The sequence below is a fragment of the Aedes albopictus genome, chromosome 2, assembly GCF_035046485.1.
Source record: "Aedes albopictus strain Foshan chromosome 2, AalbF5, whole genome shotgun sequence".
In the NCBI taxonomy this organism is placed as follows: Eukaryota; Metazoa; Arthropoda; class Insecta; order Diptera; family Culicidae; genus Aedes; species Aedes albopictus.
This window is the reverse complement of record NC_085137.1, coordinates 448646364-448666186: the sequence shown is the minus strand read 5'-3', so window position 1 is coordinate 448666186 and position 19823 is coordinate 448646364. Positions and strand designations below refer to the sequence as shown.

The window sequence follows — 19823 nt, the reverse complement described above, 5'->3', positions numbered from 1 at the left end:
TATCTCCAGAAGTTGTCATAAAAAAAATCTGAGAATTCCACAAACAGTTTTCCGAGGAGTTGATCCCACTGTTTATTCAAAAAAATCTTTAATAATTTCTCCTGGGAGTCGTTCATAAATTTCCGTGGGATTCATTCAGATCTTCATCTAGAAATTCAGGCAAGTGTACTTCCTGAGATTCTTTGGAGATTCTATTGAATATTTTTTCAGAAATTCTTTCACAGATTCTTTCAGAAGTTCCTGCTCGATTTTTTTCTGAAATTTCTTCAGGAATTCCTTCAAAAATATCTCCTGATACTTCTTCACTTTTAAAGGATTTATTCAAGAATTTTAGGTAGAGATTTCTTCAAACAAATATCCATTGAGATTTTCAGAAACTCCTTGAAGAACTTCTCTAATATTCGAGAAGAGATTTCTTCGGAAATACTTCAAGTGGTAACTCCAAGAATTCCTTGAGAAATTCTTGCAGAAACTCTTCCAAGGATTTTTGGGGATTGCTTCCGTGGCCCCGGCAGAAATATATCGTGGGCTTACTTCAGAGATTCCTGCTGTAATTATTTCAGTTATTACTTCAGGATTTTTTCAGGAATTCTTCTGTTGAAATTTCTAAAGAAATCCCTGGAGGATTGTCTGAAGGAATCCCTTAAAAAGCTTCTGTTGATACCTTTGGAAAATCCTAGAAAAATATCTTCAACATTTTCGAAGTGAGGTAGAATTCCTGGACATGAGTTCTGCAAATTCAAACATTTTCTGAAGTTATTTCTGGGGCATTTCCTGGATGACTGCCTGGAAGAATACGTTAAAAATGTAAGACACCTCCATGAACTCTAGGAAAAACGGAAACATTTTAGAAATTTCTGGAAAGAGCCCAGAAGAAATCTGTAGTAGGATTCTGAAGGAAACTCTGAAAAAAAAATGACTTGAAATATTTCAGACAATGGTACAGATGAAGTTCTTGATGAAATATCTCAACAAATTCAAGTAATTTCTGAAGGAACCCTTAGAAGAACAGCATCTCCGGAAAAAAAAATCTTAAAGACACCCTGAAGGTCTTCATAAATCCTAAGCAATTTTTAAGAAATTTCTACTGATGAATTTCTTGAGAAATTTTTAGAAGAATTTCTGAAGAAATTCCAAACAAACTCCTGGAGCAATTCCTTTGGAAATATTTGAAGAAATACATGAAGGAATACACGCACGAGCCTGTGCAGCAATCCTTGAAGGAATTTCCTTAACAATGTCTAAGGAATTCCAGGGGGAATTTTTGACGGAATTTGTGAGGAAACTCCTTGTGGAAACTTTCAACATGAACCTTTTGAGAAATTTATTTAAAAAAAACCAGAAACAGACCCTAGGACAATTTATGGAGAAAAACTTTCATAATGCTCTGGAGGAATCCCGGAGAAATTTCCAAAGAGATACATGGGCAGGGCTGAAATAATAAAAGACATTTGAAGTGTTATCTTTGAAGGAACTTTTGCTGCAATTATTTTCGAAAATCCTCACTTCCGAATCTTCTTTCTATAAACAAATTTAAAAAATATGAACAAAACCTGAAAGAATCCCTTCAGGCATTTCTGGTGGTTTCCCTGGAACTTGTCGTGAAGAAAATTCTAAAATGACATTAGATGGAACACATTTTAAAAACAATCTTGGACAAATCCTTAAAAGATTTTTCGATGAATTTTTGAACTTATACAAGAAATTGCTGCAAGAATGCCTCTTCCACGTTTATAACAGAGAAAAATCATGAGATAATTTGTGGATGAATTATCCGGAATTATTCAAGACTAGCTGTCCCGGCAAACTTTGTCTTGCCGCTTGTCTTGCCGTCTTGTGGTGGTTTGACAACTGTTGAGCTCAAAATAGCACCGCACTCTAGATTGATTTTAATTCGGTCGTGTTGATTTCCTTCCCAGCTCATGGAAAATCAGTTCTCTATCAGTTTTGTTACTTTTCTAGTTGATTTTCGTAACTTTTTATACATATAAACACAGCCACCATGAATACGAATCGAAACGTGCAAGGGTCATGCTGATCGGTTCGGCCGTTCGTGAGTTTTGTTGCCTCAAAGAAGCTGCAAACTCATTTTTATATATATAGATAAAACGCCATATTGAAGTCATTCCTATGGGAGTGTACCAGTAAAGGGTGCGCTGACATTTATAAATCTTGAGTAACCAGCTCTGATGTTACTATGACATTACTGCTCAGTAAGTAACTTGGAGTAACTTCGTTGTTGCAAAAATCGGTATAAGAAACTGTATTCTGACAGTATTTTACTGTCAATGCAAGTTATCCCTTTTCCCCCGCACACTTACTTTCTTCTCGCGATGACGAGCAACTGTTCCTTCCTTCGCTGCAGAATCCGTTCCCGCTCCTCGGAACTCTTCGAAAACCGATCGCCCAGTGGCACATCGTCGAAGCTCTCATCCCGCAGCAGGTTATCGAAGTTACCGAAAATGTTTGTACTCCGCTCCACTTCGTAACCGCTGCTGCTTCCGATCGAGGAAAGTGTCGACATGTTCGATTCAGATCCACCCGCACCACCACCACCGCCACCACCACCACCGTAATGGTTGCTAGGGCTGAATTCGTCCGCATTGACGTAGTAATCGTTTGCGGTTATGGCAGGGAAACCACTCAGGCCACTTGCGGAGTCCGGTGTCTCCGGCTGGCTGCTGTTGAAGCTGTTGATATTGCTCATGGTAGCGCTGGTGCTGTTTCCGTCGTTACCGTTGGTTGTCGTATTGGCCGTTGTGGCGCTGTCATCGTCGAGGTCGTCGAATTCTTGGAACCGCGCCGGTACCTGCAGGCGTCCCTCCAGAATGTTGTCGATCGTGACTTCGATCGATCGGGAAATCTGCAGATCGGCTATCAGAGTTGACAGCGGAAAGCGCGGAAACATCTCCTGCACGTGTCGTGCCATGTTCCGGATTTGCGAGGTGTGGTTGACCGCTGTTTCGCGAGGACTTGGTTCGTTCCGGAGTACCGAGTTGATGTGGGTCACCTCCACGGAGAAGTTCGGCAACCAGGACACGTACCGAGATCCGTTGAAGTGGAAGAAGTGATTGTTAGCCGTACGGCCTGCCGGTTCCGTATCGTCGATGCGGATCTCGTTCGGCAGAATGTTAACGTTGTTGTTGTGCACGCTAAGCCCCAGACGGCAGGTTGGACAGCTTGTGTCCTGCTCCAGCCAGGACTGTAGACACGAACTGGAAATAAGAATAAAACACAAATTAGTAGATCAGATCAAATGGCAGTGCAGCTCAGCGTCGTGTTAACTCACTTGTGAAACAGGTGCGAACACGGCAGCTTCCGCGCCGTTTCCATCTTCTCCCAGCAAATGGCACAGTTGTCGCAGTTCTGCTTGAGATCCTCCGCCGTTGCCAGCGGGTAGCTCTTCTCCATGTGGTTCAGCACCCACAGGTAGTTGCGGTGCTTTTTGATTTTCCGCTGGATTTCATTGATCAGATAGCGCAGCTGCATGATGATCACCAGGCTCGCCATCGAGAGGAAGATGTTGCTCCACAGGAGCATGTGCAGATGGTGACCGAAGTCTACCACCAGGGCGGCCACCTCGAAGATGAGCTCGATGTAGTACGCCACCGGGCCGCGCTTGTCCCAGGAAATTGCTGCTGAAATGGAACGAGAACGAGAAAGCGATCGATTAGCACGTTTGCAGTTTTTTTTTCCCGATGCGTCGGAGTGTGTCTAAGTAGTTGAGTCAGAAAGAATTGAATGTGATCACGTCAAGTTTTCATGCCTGGAAGATCAGAGAGGGTTTAGCTTAAGCCGAGGCGTTGGTGATCATATGTCATGTGCGAAGCAATGTGCTGCTTAGTAGGGCTTTAAATTCATGTGCTGTCATGTGGTAAAAGAGAAGTAATTGAAAAACAAATTGGCGCGGTTTCCTATTTTTTGTGGCTTTAGAGCTGTTTGAGCAGAAAATTCAATATTAAATGAAATTTCCTTTCGTAGAGTACCGTGATTTCGGGTGAAAATGATCCCTTTTCACAGTTTTTGTCTTCTAATTTTTGAATAGTTATCGATATGGTCAAACTCAATGCTTTAAAACAAGTACGACCACGGGTTTCATCGGTCAACGAGGTTGAAACTTTTACTGCAAATTATTTTATTGCAATAAATAGGTATCATTTAAAAAATCAGAAATTTTAGTTTAGGGGTGAAATTGATCAGTCAGTGAAATGTCTTTGTAAGTGCTGAAAATAAATTTTCCATCTGAATTACCCAACTCAGAATGCAAAAAGCTTTGTAAAACTTATGCAAGTTTAGTAAATTCTTAATAATTTAAATTTAAGTTTAAAAAATCTAATGAAAACGCCTAAAAGTATGCAATTTTCATACTAAACAAGTCATTACTTTAGAAAAAGTACAATTCTCGCGCTTAGTATCATACGGGCGTATCTACAATGATCGATTTCTCTTCATCGATTTTCTCTTTGGTTAATAACTTGGCCGGCAAATCATGTTCGGTTGTTTTTGTTGTTTTGGATGCTAGTCCTAGTCGTCCTTCACCGAAACACACCAAGAGATCATCAGAATATTGGCCGTATTTTCCGGGATAATCCGAAGAGAAAATCGATGAAGAGAAATCGATCATTGTAGATACGCCTGTATGATACTAAACGCGAGAATTTTATGCATAAATATCAATATTTATAGAACTTTTGATGACGAAATCGGGTTTGGCTGCTCTGCTATAAACATTCATTCGAATATTTATTCCATGTGCAATACAGCTACGGTAACAAAAGTTTGAAAGTGTCTTTGAAATTCACCAAACACGCAGTTTCGGAAAATATTAAATTTAATACAGAAATATGTGAGTAATTAGCTGTAAAACATGTAAACTCATCATTTAATAACCCGTGAGCCAGATTATGGCCATTTTCTAAAAATTGTTTTAGGTTCAAAGCTTTATTTTTGACAAATAAAAATTTCTTGATTTTGCTTTGGCTGACCAAGCCATGTGGGAAATTACACTGTTGAAAATGCTTTGACATCCATGTGCACAACAGAACATGTGCTCGATGAACAAATTGAGATTTGAAATTATGAAAAGAAATCCACGTACTCCGGTGAGACTCGAACTCACGACTCCCAATTCGCTAGACGGGCGCTTCTATTCCTTCAAGCTACGGAGTCACTCGACTATCTCCGTCGCCAGCAGGCCTAGAACTGAACTCGATTCCACAATCGCACATGGTTATCTTCTTTTCACAATCCAAACCCCCTTCGGATGACATTTGTAAGGTGCTACGGTCACCCTTACCGTATTCGGTCGGCCGAGGACCGACCCGTCGAGAGTCCGACTGCACACTAATTGCCATACCAATAAGTGATTGGGAGGCAGTACCCGAAGCTCTCGACATTTAAAAATAACTTCCTCTCCCGCTTTGACATACATGTGCACAACAGACAATGTGTTAGATGTTCATCTAATCCCATCCGAAGGGGGTTTGGATTGTGAAAAGAAGATAACCATGTGCGATTGTGGAATCGAGTTCAGTTCTAGGCCTGCTGGCGACGGAGATAGTCGAGTGACTCCGTAGCTTGAAGGAATAGAAGCGCCCGTCTAGCGAATTGGGAGTCGTGAGTTCGAGTCTCACCGGAGTACGTGGATTTCTTTTCATAATTTCAAATCTCAATTTGTTCATCGAGCACATGTTCTGTTGTGCACATGGATGTCAAAGCATTTTCAACAGTGTAATTTCCCACATGGCTTGGTCAGCCAAAGCAAAATCAAGAAATTGACATTTGTAAGGTGCTACGGTCACCCTTACCGTATTCGGTCGGCCGAGGACCGACCCGTCGAGAGTCCGACTGCACACTAATTGCCATACCAATAAGTGATTGGGAGGCAGTGCCCGAAGCTCTCGACATTTAAAAATAACTTCCTCTCCCGCTTTGACATACATGTGCACAACAGACAATGTGTTAGATGTTCATCTAATCCCATCCGAAGGGGGTTTGGATTGTGAAAAGAAGATAACCATGTGCGATTGTGGAATCGAGTTCAGTTCTAGGCCTGCTGGCGACGGAGATAGTCGAGTGACTCCGTAGCTTGAAGGAATAGAAGCGCCCGTCTAGCGAATTGGGAGTCGTGAGTTCGAGTCTCACCGGAGTACGTGGATTTCTTTTCATAATTTCAAATCTCAATTTGTTCATCGAGCACATGTTCTGTTGTGCACATGGATGTCAAAGCATTTTCAACAGTGCATTTTTCATTGCTGTGAAGTAAAACAAAGACCTCATAGATCTAGACTGGCAGCACGTGGAGAACTAAAATCGGACATAAATTGTAATAAAACTCTGTAAACTCAAGTCAAAAATACGTTTTATGCTTTTAAATATAAAGGGAGATCGATATGTGAAACGTGGATGTGTTATTTCGAAGATTTCAATGAATTTATAACAAAATGAATAAGTGGATTTCCAGCAGCTAGTTTTGCGCATATCTCAGATGCCATTCTTCGTTCCTGTATTCTTTGCCAAAACTGGAATACTGGTTGGATCAGATGTTTTTTGTTTACCAAAATAAATGACAGTTCGACGCCTTTTATGAGAGATATAACAGTTTCGCGTGCTGGAAAAGGATACAACTTTTTCCATCGCTCTGACCATGGAGTTCCACTTATGTTAAGTGACGTCTGTTTGTCTGTGCCTTCTCTGTTCGCCGATATACTTACATTCATGGGTGATTCCACCTTGGCGCATATCGTACAGGAACATGGCATACCGTATCAGCACGTGCAGGGTGCGTATCGAGAGCAGAACACACTGAAACGAGAGGAAAAAGTACATCATTAACTAAGATTTTAAAGGTTTACTGTTCTTAACGGCTGGATTCAGGAGTCCAAGGTATATATGAATCAGTCAAACGATACGATGGACCTGATAGGTTCAACATGTGATCGACTGGAACTTTCCTACATACATATGTGTAGCTCTAGCCAGTCATTCGAGGGTCCACGTCATAAATGCTCAACACGGTTCACTATGTTGAGGTATGTCTGGTAATAGGTAGCCGCTAAGGATTAGAATACTGAATAATGCATTAGTCCAGTCCGAGCTGATTTCAACTTTGCGAACAGGTTCTATCGATATGAGTTCGATGTAAATTAACAACAAAACCATATGGAAAGCGAAAGGCCAATCGTCGTCGTTATGGATAATTTGCATTCTCCGCTAACGCTAACGATAGACCAATTTGCACCTATCGATATTCCAAGAGGCCAACAGTAGCCTGGAATGCAGTGTTTGTCTACCATCACCGTTGAACTCCAATGAAAATATAAGATTTCTAGTTCGGTATCTAAAATTCTAGTGATAATCACTCGTAATCTCTGGTGATATGTTATAACCTCAACCAATCAATTTGTATGCAATATCGAACGGTACAACTCGGACAATTAGAAGACACGTTCGATGACGCACCGGAAGAAAGGTCACATTGGGTCCGTACGTTCCGTAGGCACGACCAATCGATGATGACTCAAATGGTATCCGCCACAACAAGCGCGATTGATCGCTCGCTATTTAATAGAATCACGATAAATAATTCATTAGGAAAGCACCGACCGACCGGATCCCTCCTGATAGTGTTTGGCATTGACACAGACCTTTTCGGGGTGTTTTTTTTTTTGCATGCATTCGCTCGCTTCTACATAAGTCGCGTTGACGGTTTCTACTTTGTGTGCGAAATCTATCGGAGCAGCAAGAATACATACAAATTACGTGAGGTAGGTTTACTTTTCGAACGATCAACGCAAGTTACGGAAATGAACCTACTTCACACCTCCCTCATTTCTTCTCATACATTGCATCATCGCCGGCTGGGGATCACACTACTGACTGGGGTGATTATCGGAGGTATGTATACCTCTAAAAAGTGAACCTGATGTTCAGGTAGACGCCAGGCTCGTTCTGCTTTCAACGATAGGAGGTCAACAGCTAGACGCGATAGGTTAAGTATCACCCATTATTCGCTGTAGGGTGAGATGCGGAATGGATTATGAGACGTTATGCAACGAATAAGTGTGAGATGTTTGTGTTGTTAGGATAGAGCGCAAGGAATTTAAGAAGAAATTGTTCCTGACAGATATTAGAAATCTTTTGCTCGCATAGAGCTACATATTAGCCATGTTTGAAGATTATTAAGAAACCTTTATTGTGTTAGTAGATGAGTTTCAAAAAGTTGGAAGTGACCTTTCATCTAAGTTCTTCAGGGACGTTCCAGGGGTCTTCAAAGTTTTTTTTTTAAATTTTTATTAACCCTCGCTTTTTGTACTCAGCATTAGCAGGTAGGGGTGGCCAACCGCACGACTGCCGGAAGTTTAACGTGTATTTTAACTCACTAGCTAATACTACACTAACAGGGCCTTCAAAGAGTTTCATGTCCCAAGGAGCTTCATGGGCGGTTCAGGGCCCTTCCGGGAAATTTCAGGGGCGATCCTGTGGTATTTCAGGGCGCTTCAGTGGCGTTACTGGTGTGTTCCAGAGGTTTCCAATGGGTTTCACGGGTGTTCCAGGGGATTTCAGGGGCATTCCGGGGGTTTTCAAGGGGCTTGAGAAGTGCTCCATGGCGTCTCAGGGGTGTTACAGGGGATTTCATAAGAGTTCCAGGAGATTTCAGGGGCGATTATCTGGATTTCAGGAACATTCCACGAGTTCCAGAAGGGTTGAGGGTTTTCCAAAGGACTTCAAGCGTATTCATATGCGTGCCAAGGGAGTTCCAGGATAACTTCAAGGGCGTTTCGGAAGGTTCCTTGAATTTCAGGGAATTTCAGCGGCATTCTATAGACTTCACGAGTGTTCTATTGGGTTTCACGGGTGTTCCAGAAGTTTTCAAGAGACTCCAGGGATGTTGAGGGGGCACTTGAGGGGTGCTACAGAGGGTTTCAGAGGCGTTTTTTCAGATTCTAAGATCGTTGCAGGGATCTATTAGAGGTTTTGGGTCGTTCCAAAAAATCTGCGGGAATTACAGAAGGGTCAAGGGAATGCCAAAGTGTTTCAAGCGCTTTCAGAAAAGTTTGAGGTGTGTTTTCAGAAGGGTTCAGAGGGTTTTCAAATGTCTTCAAGAGGAGTCTTAGGGAATTTTCAGGGAGATTAATGGGAGTTTCACGGAAGCTCTCCAGAACCACGTTGAAACCCTCAGGGCACGTGCATTGATTACTTAGATGCTTTGGAGGTCCTCGGTCTACGGTCCATACAAATTTTGAGAGGTATAATTACGAAAGAGCATGATACAATTACGAGAGGGGAGGAGGTAGATTCAAAAATGAGTCTACGATGGACAGCATCTCATGAATAGCCTCTGAATCCCCTCCAATTTGGATAAATTCTCTCTTAATGGCGCTGAAAGACCCCTGGAACGCACCTGAAACTCTCTGAAACATTTTAAAATGCTTCTGAAGCCCCCTGGAATCACTAAAAATGCCCCTAAAACCCTAAAATCTCTCTGAAACTTTTCGAAATTTTCTGAAACCCTCTAAAATACCCCTGAAATTTCTTTAAAACCCCCTGAAACACCATTGAATCAAGAAAATGCATTCCATCTTTTGATATTCTTTGAATAGCCCTTGAACTACTTTGAAATAACCCCCTAAAGCGCCTCTGAAACCGCTGAAACTCTCGTGGGACTAATTTAAAATATATAAGCTCCTTTTTGCATACTAATTCTCTCCCTTCATATCCTCCTGTTTTCCTTTTATCTTTTCCTCGTTCATTTATTTGTAAATTCCTCTAGAAAACTCAATAGATTCTTTTAAAAGTTTCTCCAGGGGTTTCTCCAATAGTTCCTTCTAATATCCCTACAGGCATTGCTTTGGATTTACTTAAAACTTCCTTCAGGGATATTTTCAGAATTTGTTTTCCAAAGATTCTCTCAAGAATTCCTGCATCATTCCAGAATCTATTCCATTCAAGGATTTTTTTCAGATTTTTTTTAATGAATGTCTGCAGAAGATTCTCCAGTTATTCCAGGTAGTATTTCCAAAAACCATATTTTTTTTTATTTCTTCAATGTTTCTCTTCAATTTTTCATTGATTTTTTGTTTGCTTCTTCTAGATTTCTTTCACAAATTTATCCAGGTAATGGTTCAGAGATTTCTTGTACAAACCGCTTCAGAAATCGTATATGAAATATTTCTGAAATCTTCTTCAGATGTATCTCCTGGAGTTTTTCTAAGGATTCCTTCAGAAAACCCTCCAGAGATCCCTCAGAAATATATTGAAGGACTTCTTCGATAATTCCAACAGTACCTTTGACTGCGATTTGTGCAGACATATTAATGAGATTCCTTTACATATAAGGAATTTTCCACACATTTCTTCAAAAATTTCTCAAGCACTTTTTCCTTAGAATTACTTGCAGAGTTGCTCCATAGATCTCATTTATTTTTTTGAGAATTAAGCGGATGTCTTTAGTTATTTTTTCGGGTTATCCTAGGCATCCAGGATTTTTTGTAGAGATATAACTTCAGAAATTGCTTTGGGAATGTTTATCCAGTAATTTCACCAGAACATTTTCAAAAAATTCTTTAAGGAGTTTCTAAAGGTATATCCAAGACTTGTTTAAGATATTTCGAGAGACAAGGAGGTTTTCCAGTGATTTGTCATAGAATTTTTTACTGAAGTTCGTACAATTTCTGGGATAAGCAATGAAAAACCTCTGTGGGAATATCTGAAAAATCGGCATGGTTATCTAAAGACATCTCAGAGGTATGTCTGATGGAAACGCAGAAGAAATTAAAAAAAAAATCCTTGCGAAATTTCTAAATGGGTTCTGGGAGACGGAATTTCTCAAAGAGTTCTTGGACAAAACCTGGGAAAAGTTTTCAAAAAAAATCTCAGTAGAAAAACATAAGAAGGATTTTTTTAAAATATCCATGGAAAAACTTTCTAAGAAATCCCGTGCGGAAATTCCAAAAGAAATTTCTAAAACACTGAAGAAGTCTGTGGAGATAAAAACTATCTCTTCAAAGAAATTTTAGAAGGAATCTCAGCAGAAGTTTACTGTAAGAATCAGAGAAAGAAGTTTACTGTAAGAATCTAGAGAAATTTCTGAATAAATCTATAGCAATTTTAGGAAGCACTTTTGAATGAATATCTTAAGAAATCCTTAAAGAAATCTCAGAAAGATTTCTTAAGAACTTCCTGGAAACCCTTGGTGGAATTCCAAGAAAAAAAATAGGAATTGGTAGGGAAACTACTGGAGTATTCCATTAACCTTCCTAATGCATCACGTTAGGAACAGCTAATGAAGTGTACGGTTGGGGTAAAAAAGACCCCAATGTGCAAGGAGGTTGATTAAAACTCTTAGTGGTTTTTCTGAAATTATGTTTGACTACCTGGAGGAACCCCTAGCAACACACTTGGACATTAATAAGTTCCTGTAATTTGTATGCAACTATATTGAAAGTTATGCCATTTGAACCAATTGTCTTATTAACGACTAAATTGCAACCAAAAAAGCGCAAGAGGTGGAGCCAATATAAAACATCTATTCGTGATATAAACGCTTTTAATACGCAATCGAATTATAACCAAGATACAACTTATAGTCGACTTAAAAAATGGTGACCGATTCGACAACTAGTCAGCTAGTCACCACATTCGTCACTGCCAGTTATTATGCATCAACAGTTTCGTTCATGTGAATAATACATTGTGTGCATAAATATACCGCAAATAAGACTGACCGAGAACGTCAATTTGTGTGCCGTTCCAGATTTATCGGTAAGTTACGCATTTTAGCTCCGTATTCTCAACGCGCCTCAGCCTACCTATCATTTTGCGAGTGAAAATTTAGGCATTTGTGCTAAAAATTAACTCGCCATATTGCTTTGGCGGAGTGCATTTCAGCAGCTTATTTAATGCACCCATAAAATGCTGAAAATTAATTTTAGAATTTTGAAAGATACTATTTGCTGAATCATGTCTATGGGAATCCGTATTTACAAAGTACAACAATGCTGCACGTGGTACACGAAACCGCCAAACTACCAAAAATTGGATTCTTTTGACGCAATACTATACCTAGTTCGGCCCAATAAGTCAACATATGAGTGAATCGATTAAACTCACGCATGGTAAATTGCCTTTACCTCCAACTAAAAATATACTCAAGAGTAGGTAAATTCAACCCAAGACCCGCTTCATTCAACCCAAATTTGGGTAAATCTACATTTACCCAAAATTGGCTTATTGGCCTCAAGGACCCTCATTGAATAGACGCACATCTGTTTGTTTACGACAACATCTGTGGGGAAGAGAGGAAAAACAACCTAATTTTGGGTAACTAATCAATTTGATATACTCATTTTAGGGTAAAATCGACCCAAAGTAAGGTAGTTTGAATTTTCCGTGTAGGACATAAATAACCAAAAAAGCAGACACTTGGACGTGTACTTCCCATTTATGTCGACAAGAGGCTGTCCATTTATTACGTACCGAATATTTCACGTTTTTTGTGAAAAATGTAAACCCATTGTAAAATTTTTCGTGGGAAACTCCTAATATTTTTGTACGTTACGTTAGATTTCTCAAAACCCCATATATTCAAATCTTCCCAGTGGTAGGTACCAGTCGTTCAGTACTGCGAAAATGAGGCAGAATTTTTTTTATTGGGTCAATATTATACTTCCAATCAGATTTTTTTTTCTCTTTTACCACTTTAATTTTATAAAATTTGGAATAAAAGATTAATTTATGAAGAAAAGGTTACATTTTATTTGTACATGCTTTCGTTATTTTTGGAACATTTTGGTTTTTTATAGTGCATTTTATATTTTTCGTGATCACAAAAACATTTTGCCGCACATTTTGGAACTTCTATCTCTCCTGTCAAAATTGTTCGTTATGTTCTAAATAAGTTCCAGGTGCAACATGTTTATAACAATCAGAATCAATGTTTTGGTTGATTTGGTTTGTGAACGGTTGATTCGTTGAAACATTCAGATTATTCTTCAGTTACAAATCGGTTTTGCAAGTTTCGACTAATGATGACGTTTGTTTTCATTTTGCTAGTTGTTATAAAACTGTTACATCTCAGTTTGGCATTAACAACAGGATTTTAATAGGTTTTAATTTTGTTTGCTTCATGAAAACTCAGTTGCAACATGTTTGCAACGATGATCATTTCCATTTTAGTTGCAGGTGCTACTTGGGACGCAAAAACAAGCGTCTGCAAGAATCTTTAGAAAAAAAATCTGAAGTTATTTCTTAAGAAATTTGCGTAGAAATTCCAAGATTTTTTTTAAGTATATTTCTCAAATAATCCGTGTAGAAGTTATCTTCAGCGGACATGCCGAATCAACTTCAGGGAAAGTACATGTTGAATATCTGGAGGAAATCCTGAAGGAATCTTTGTATAATCTCTGGTAGAATTCATGCAGGCTTTTCTTGCTAAATTCTTGAAAAAATATGGACAATTTGTTTATGGAATTTTCAATGAAATTCTTAGTGTAATGTGTTAACAAATCTCGGGTGGACTTCCAGAAGAAATACCTGAACAATTTCTGAAGAAAACATGGATAAAATTTATGTAAGAATCTTTGAAAGAATTCCTAAAGAAATCCCGGTAGGAAATTCCAAAGGAACCCCGGAGAAATATCCGATGATTATTTTATACGAATCTGTAGAAGAATTTCTCAAGTAATTCTTGGTTGAGATTCAGAAGAAACCCAAAGAAATCTTCTTAAAAGAACTCTTGGAGAAATTTCTAGAGAAATTCATGGGGGAACATCCTGGAAAGTCCTGATGTATGCCTCAAAAAAATTTTGAAAAAAAAACTGAAGGAGTTTCTGTGAGAAACTATGGTAGATTGAAGACCAAATTCATGAAATAATTTTGGAAGATTTCCTTGGACTCCAGTGGAATTTCTTGTGCAATTTCTAAAAAAAATCTCTGCAAGAGTCTGAGGAAGACTTTCTGAAGGAATTTTAGGAGAAATTTCCTGAGGAAACTTGAATTTTCTTCAATAACAGCTGAATTAATTTTTGATAGAATGCGTGGATGATTTCCTGAAATATTATTTTTGCGGATTCCTAAAAAGGTTATGATGGTAAGGATGGCCGAAAACAATCGATGAACCACCAACACAAGAAAAGTGTATGACAGAATTTTACAGGTAACCAATGAAAGCTTATCTGGAAGAATTTCTGATGAAATTTTTCGTAACGAAAATTCTGTAGTTATAGAGGAAATTCTGAAGCAATCCATGGAACTTTTTTAAAGGAACTTCAAAAGAAATCTATGGAAGACTTTTCGAGAATTCTGAAGGAATTCTTGGAAGAAAACCCTGGTGTAATTGTCTTTTTTTAAACTCACTAGCCAACTTTTTCAGCATATATGAGACTAAAAAAAATTGCATTCGGTTCCTTATATTTAGGTGGAGGAATTTCCAGACCTAGAGAGCGCAAAAAAATACCGAAAAAGTCGTCCATGCATTTTTTTTACATCCAGTAGGGCGGAAACAATTTTTAATTTAACTGAGAAGCTTTTTTTTACATAATTAAAACATAGGTTTTTTTTCTTATGTTCTTTAAAAGTAATATATTTTGCCTCAAGAGCCGGTGTTCTTGTGTTACATGCATAGGTTTGGTTCACATTAATATTCGGAGCACTACCGTTAGTCCCAAAGTTGGTTTGCGAAAGTATTTTTGGTAACTGTTCATCAGACTATTGAAAAAGCTGCGATGTGGTGTGGCGTATGCATGGGTTTGGTAACTGACAGCTTTCGGCGGGGCACTCGAAAACCCCAGACAACCAGAAATCGCATTAGGATGTACGCTGTACATCGTATAAAGTACTATTTTTACTCACTATCGCTTACATATCCGACTGAGGGACAATTTTCATCGCATATGATGTGATTTTTTGAACTTATTTCGATGTGCATCTGGTAAAGTCATATGAGAGTGCAAATTAACTTATATAATGTATGAATACATCGAAGTAGACGATATTCTGATGTTGTTTCGCGACGAACTTCACTTATTCGCAAACGAGTTCGGGAGGACTCGCAAAGTGTCAATTGAATTCGCATAATTGTGCACTGCGATGATTATACGACTTCGCTTGGAACTTTTCCTATTTTGTCAGTTAAACTCGCATTGCTGTACAAACTTAATCGCATAAAAGTAAAAATAAACTCGTTTAAGTGTGCATACAAACTGGCATAAGCTAGAATCGTTAGCGTTGGTATATTGCGATGTGATATGTGATAACAATGAAAGAGGTGCTGTTGGAGTGCCAAATGCTACAAGAAAGTTAACAGTCATCATTATGGTTACAAAACAAGTTACACAGTCTAAATTTTTGTTTTGTTGACCTGATAATTAACAATGGGTGGTGCTAGCAAGATAAGGGTAGTGATAACTGTGCGGGAAATCACACTTCGTCATTTTGAGCTTCAGATAGATTGTCGAACACGTACAGTGCAGAGAAACCAAGGGCATTCCAACAAACACTGAGGTGAGTTAGAACGTCATGATAATTACTCAGTGTGTTTCATAAGTGGTGTTTGGTGTTAAGTGTGAAGTGTGACTCGAAAATCCAAAGGTTCTTAGTTCGATACTGAGGTGACAAGAATTAGCGCCTCCACTTTTGTACGCATAAGGCACTTTTACTGCATCCTATGCGATGTAACTTTACCGCATAAAATTACGTATAACATGAATATAAACTTCATTATACATGAAAATTGGTTGTCTGAGACGTTTCAACTGCGCTATGGGTGGTTTTAAATGTGGTCTGAGTCCATTTTCTTGGTAACCGTTTTTATATTACTAATTTTACTTATGTAATTTACTATTAGAAAGGCCGTAGTTTAATGTATTACATGCATGGGGTTTGGTACACTTTTTTATCTGATGAGACTCCTGGAACCGGTTCCGGAATACTACCGGTTGTTCCAAACAAAAAAAATCCACGATATGTATCGCATGTATGGGTTTGTTTCACTTTTACATTTGACCACTTCCGGTGGGACACCCAGAATCGGTTGTTCCATAAATGATCTTAGACTATTCACTCACTAGCCGTTCATTAGGTGATCAAAAACGCTGCTATTAATTATATGCGTGGGTTGATTTATTTTACATTTTACCACTTCCGGTCGGACACAGGAACCGGTTCTGGGATAGTAACCATTGTCCTATATATGATCTGAGACATCTTGCTACCTGTTATCAGGTTTAATAAAAAGGCGCGATTTGAAGCGTCGCGTGTATGGGTTTGGTTCTCTATTACATTTGATCACTTCCTGTGGGACACCCGAAACCGGATCCGGGATACTACCGTTTGTCCCAAATATGGTCTGAAACTATTTTATTGCTAACCGTTCATCAGGTTACATGAAAAGCCGCGATTTGATGTGGCGCATGCATGGGTTCGGTTTAGTTTAATATTTGGCCACCTCCGGCGGGACACCCGGAGCCGGTTCCAGAACACTATCGCTTCAGATATGGTCTGAAACTGTTTTCCTGCTTACCGTTCATCAGGTTATCGAAAATGCTGGACCGATTTGGACCGATTCGAACCATTTTCAATGGGAAACAATGGGAACAGATTCCCCTTCGATTAAACCATCGGTCATTAAAATCGTTTGAGGTTTACTACCAAATAGTGATACATACAACATACGCACACACACACATACATCACCTCAACTCGTCGAGCTAAGTTGATTTGCATATGTGAGTCCACCCTCCGGGCCTCCTACCAAAAAATCATTTTTGGAGGCGATATTTCCAGTATACTTCGAACACCGATTAAGGACGCCCTATAGGCTGTTTAACGTACTACGCTCAAAATAGCCGACTGGCCAAACCTGAAGCTTCAACCCTACGATACTCAATACCTCTCAAACCACATCCGTGATTATTTATAAATCAGAATCGCCCCATGAAACTCAAAAAGCCGTAATTACACTGATGACCACATCGTTATCGTCACATGGCCTAGATAGATAATTCCCCTCATTGGAAGCTGCCTCCAGCAATCCACGTTCTATCAACCGAACAGTTCTCTTCGTAGTTACATATCGACACAGAAGCACGGCCGATAAATTGATTCCATTGCACCGATTCTGCACCGCTGCATCTACTGTGCGCGCTGGTGACCCTCATTTCACCATTATAAGGCTGCTGCTGCTGCACGGCACGGCACGGTGACCTTTTCCCATCGTTAAAGATTTCTTCCTCGTTTTTTGCTCCACCGGCGCGCGCCACGGCGTTGGCTGTCCTCACGACATCCACCAAGAGATGTAGTAGGCAGAGAGACATGAGAAATTCTTTTCTTCCTTTTCTCCGGTTGGCAAAGTTCAAGGCTTGCTGGACCTATAGGTACCTACTTGCCTTGAACGTTTGCTGGAGAAGGCGCTTCCTTATAACTAACTAGTCAGCCATAGGTGAGGTGCTTGTGAGGCGATGTGACCTCTTTTCCCCGTGACCCACACGCCATCTCAAGTCCACCACAAGTTCTGACTGTGTACATCGACCCATTAACCGCACAGGGAATGGAAGAAATTCCGTCTTTTCTCTGTAGTGGCGGTGTCCTTCCCGTGCCTGTTTGCGGAAATGATAATTGCCTACCTGGTCTGTGTTTTTGAGCTTACTTTTATTGAAAAGTGGATTGCGACTGCAGTGCCAGGCTGCGGTCACAGGTTGGTAAAATAATACACTCAGTGAAATGTGGAAAAGAACATGAAAAGCGTAAAATCAAGAAATAGATTACAGGTGATAGGAGCTACCAATCAAAAGAATGAAGAGCAAACGAAAACGTTAGAAAAATGAAATAGTATAAAATAAATTATTGAAAATAGAAGAAAGAATAAAAAAGTATGTATAAAGATAAATTAAGGGAAAATGAATATGAAAAGTTGAATGTTGAAGATAACAGATATCAGAAGGAGTTTAGAAGTTTAGACGATAGGGTATGGAAAATAGAATTGAAAGAATGTAGAAAAAAAGAGAAACAATATATAATAAAATAGATCATAGAAAATGTATTTGTTTCAGTACAGTTTACCCCACTAACCGTATTGTTTTGAACAGCATACTTATCGAAGCAAATGTTTCTCCACAACAGGTAGCTTCAAACCGATAACCCCCTGTCGGTCGTCCCGATATGCCTAGACTAATTTTTATTCAAATCATGCACCCGCCACCAACAACGCAGTCAACGATCAGCAGCAGTACGCGATTTGACTTTGACCGTCAGAGTCAATGTTGTTGTGGTCGTCGGTCGGTATCGTTTTGTTTTCCACGATTAGTCATTGTTGGATATTTACCACCGCGGTGTAGAGGCATTGGGGAATTGTTGTGGAGTGAAGAGAAGCTTAACTTGCGTGTGTCGTTATTGTTGTTGTGGGTGCCATCGCACCCACCGTACGTTAGACATTGGTTGACGAAATTTGCGTGATTGAAATTAATTGAGGCTTTCAAACCAGAAATAGGCAAACACAGTTTGTTGCCAGAAAGGTCTGTTGGGACCGACATATTGATAAGATGTTTCTGTTGTTTCTCGATGGTTCGTAGAAATTAATTTGCTTCTGTTTGTTAAGTTCATGTTTTGAGTCTGCTTTGACTATATCCCAGAGTTCTTTTTTTTTTTGCTTTGCTCAGTAGTCAGCTGTATGGGCTACATACATTGCTGATGATTTTCACATGTCAGATTTCCATTTATACTCGTTTTTGACGAATCTACATTTCCACTGGGACTTGAGATGTATCTATTCAGCTTATTGTTCTATGAGAATTACACCAGTTTTGAAGGGTGTTCTCTGCTTGCCAATGCATAAATTTGTACATATATTGTATAGCATGCAAAGTGGTACTTTGTGCCCAGCAAGTTTCAGATTACAATGAAACTTTCTTGGTATGTTGATCATGCCTTAATAAGCCACTTTGCGTCCTTCATTTCTTAAGGTTTTGTCTGCCTTTTGGAAAGGGACAAACTTTTCACATCATTTTTTTTCAAATTTAAAAAGTCCGAGTGTCGAGAAAACATACTGAAAAAAAAATCAAATTAAATCACGCACTGAAAAAAAATCAAGGTTTATTGACCCTCTAATGCCCAAATATTTTATTTTTATCTAAACATCATTTTCCGTCATCTAAAATCGATTTAAATATGTTTTGGAAGATGATTCTTTTTGTCTCTCGATGTTGTGTTTCGTTTTTGGATTTTTCTAATTTTTATTTTTGAACATCCCCATTTTTTTATATTTTTCCTGGAAGCCTATTTGGGATACGCATTTTTTTAAGACGAAAACATTTTGAGATTTTGTGATTATTGTTGGAATATTTTTATTTTTTTTATGGAAAATTTTATTTTCCGTGCTATTTTAAGGAAAATAATTTTAGAGTGCATTCGATTCCCTTAAACTATTTTACTATGGTAGAATAATTTGGGAAAATTTTAAAATATGTAAATTGTAGCGATTGAATACAAAATAAATAATGACTTCTGAAAGGTGACTAAAACATCAATTTTTCAATGATTAAATGTGAATACGTTTTAAAAGACCCTAAAAACCATTTGGAGATATGTATACAGAACAGTCCTTAACCTTCATCCAGCCAACGTACATTTTCCACCTTCAGAAAAGCACAAAAATGGTCATAACTTTTATGTTTTTCGATGAATTTTGATGAAATTTTCACAACTTCCCGAAAAACTCTCCTAGTTTATGATGCCGGGGACATATGTGCCTGGTCCACATGGTTCCGGAGATATTCCGGATTGTCTTGGGGTACCAAAATTGGCCACATACATTGCGCAACGTATATCTC

The 19823-nt window shown here is 39.0% G+C and overlaps 1 protein-coding gene across 6 annotated transcripts in view; it reads right to left on the bottom strand.

The window, feature by feature from the left end:
* LOC109410035 (E3 ubiquitin-protein ligase AMFR) overlaps positions 1-19823 on the bottom strand; it is a 162096-nt gene that overhangs the window by 8590 nt on the left and 133683 nt on the right. For 5 of the 6 annotated variants that reach the window (XM_029870001.2, XM_029870004.2, XM_062853843.1 and 2 more), the window contains exons 7-9: positions 6714-6804; positions 3290-3638; positions 2322-3215 (exon numbers count right to left, since the gene is read on the bottom strand). In XM_029870001.2, the coding sequence (XP_029725861.1) occupies positions 2322-3215; positions 3290-3638; positions 6714-6804 (1334 nt within the window). The remainder of the gene's footprint in view (positions 1-2321; positions 3216-3289; positions 3639-6713; positions 6805-19823) is intronic. The other variant, XM_029870005.2, reaches the window with a different exon arrangement.